The sequence below is a fragment of the Bison bison genome, unplaced genomic scaffold (assembly GCF_000754665.1).
Source record: "Bison bison bison isolate TAMUID 2011002044 unplaced genomic scaffold, Bison_UMD1.0 scf7180017849163, whole genome shotgun sequence".
NCBI classification, from domain to species: Eukaryota; Metazoa; Chordata; class Mammalia; order Artiodactyla; family Bovidae; genus Bison; species Bison bison.
In genome coordinates, this window is record NW_011479736.1 from 3,901 (window position 1) to 5,848 (window position 1,948).

General features: G+C 42.5%; 1 protein-coding gene across 1 annotated transcript; it reads right to left on the minus strand.

Annotated features, from left to right (window-relative positions):
• Window positions 1–946: 946 nt before the first annotated feature.
• Window positions 947–1,294, minus strand: LOC104993392 (ubiquitin D-like). The gene has a single exon (XM_010846633.1). The coding sequence runs from the start codon at window positions 1,292–1,294 to the stop codon at window positions 947–949; it is 348 nt and encodes a 115-aa protein (XP_010844935.1).
• Between the last annotated feature and the right edge of the window lie 654 nt (window positions 1,295–1,948).

Sequence of the window (1,948 nt, forward strand, 5' to 3'; positions counted from 1 at the left end):
TTGCAGTCCAAGGGACTCTCAAGAGTCTTCTCCAACACCACACTTCAAAAGCATCAATTCTTCAACACTCAGCTTTCTTCACAGTCCAACTCTCACATCCATACAAGAACACTGGAAAAACCATAGCCTTGACTAGATGGACCTTTGTTGGCAAAGTAGTATCTCTGCTTTTGAATATGCTATCTAGGTTGGTCATAACTTTCCTTCCAAAGAGTAAACGTCTTTTAATTTCATGGCTGCAATCACCATCTGCAGTGATTTTGGAGCTCCCCAAAATAAAGTCTGACACTGTTTCCACTATTTGCCATGAAGTGATGGGACTGGATGCCAGGATCTTAGTTTTCTGAATGTTGAGCTTTAAGCCAACTTTTTCACTCACCTCTTTCACTTTCATCAATATATCAAACTATGAGACAAAGCTATCCTATTGAAAAAAGTTTGGTACTTGGATGAAAAACAGACATATAGACCAGTGGACCAGAACTGAGAGGTCAGATTTAAGCCCATGCTGCTGCTGCTGCTGCTGCTAAGTCGCTTCAGTCATGTCCGACTCTGTGTGACCCCCTAGACGGCAGCCCATCAGGCTCCTCTGTCCCTGGGATTCTCTAGGCAAGATCACTGGAGTTGGTTGCCATTTCCTTCTCCATAAGCCCATGCAAATGGAGTTAACTCATATTTCCCAAGGGAGCCAAGAATGCTCAATGGGGAAAGATAGAATTTTTAGTAAATCTTGTTGGGAAAACTAGGTATCTGCATGCTGAAAAATGAAAAAGGATCTCTATCTCATTCCCATTCACAACAATTCACATGGAGTTGAGTAAAGATTCTCTTGTAATGCGTTTATGCATAGAGCTCTTAGAATGAAACATGGGCAAAAAGTCCCTTGACATGGGTGCAGGCACGAGTCTTGGTACTGCGCTTCAAGTTCAATCAATAAAACCCATTTTCAACAAGCCACAATCAGTTTCTTAGGCGTTACAGCTCTCCGAGTCTGAAACACCTGTCTCACCTGGGCCACTGAGCTGGACCTTCGTACCTGGAGGTCGTGCCTCTGCTCCTCATCACCAGGCTCCACCAAAACCAAGGGCAGCTGCTCATCAGTGGGCTTCACCACCTTCAGGGTGAAGTGGATCGTTGTCTCCTTGTCGATGCCATAAGATGACAGAGTTCTCTGGGACTTTAGGGTCTTTGAGCCCAGCTGGAGGACCTGGTCCTGCGTTGGAACCTTGGTCTTATGCCACACTTGTTCAGTGATCTCCTTTGCTCTTTGTCTCAAGTTGACTTTGAAGGTCATGCATCCCACTGTCTCACAAAGGACATTCACCTAGACAGCAAAGGCCAGGAGACTGGTACTTAGAATGCCTGCCCCCTTTTACATCCTTTGTGCCACTGCCTTAATTGCTCCCACCTTTCACTGCCAGTCTGGTTCTCCACTTTCTTTACAACAATCTCTGTCCCTTCCATCTGTGGTGCTGCTTTTTCTGAATTTTCAAAGTTATAATGTCAGAAAAGCGGTGATATTCCTTTATTACCATATCTCTTACCCATCTTAAAATGTTATTAATGATTTCCTACCTTATTTCCCTGTTTCTTGTTTAGATAAACTTTGTCAACTGTCAAAAGTATATACAGCTACCAAGCATCCAAAGATGTTCTTGACATTCCAAACAACTCCCAAAGAGAGTTTCCAGCACTTGACAGCCTAGTGTAACACTGATAGGGCTGTCTTCCATGATTATGTGAGGAGGCGATCCTGGTTAGGACACATATTCTCTGTGCTGTAAGTTTTCTTTTAATGTCCCACTGCTATCCTACATGTTCTGGTGATGGTATGTTCAATATCTCTCATTCACCTTTATTTTCTATGTTTTTTTTTAAATTTTAAATTTATTTATTTTAATTGGAGGCTAATTACTTTACAATATTGTACTGGTTTTGCCATACATCA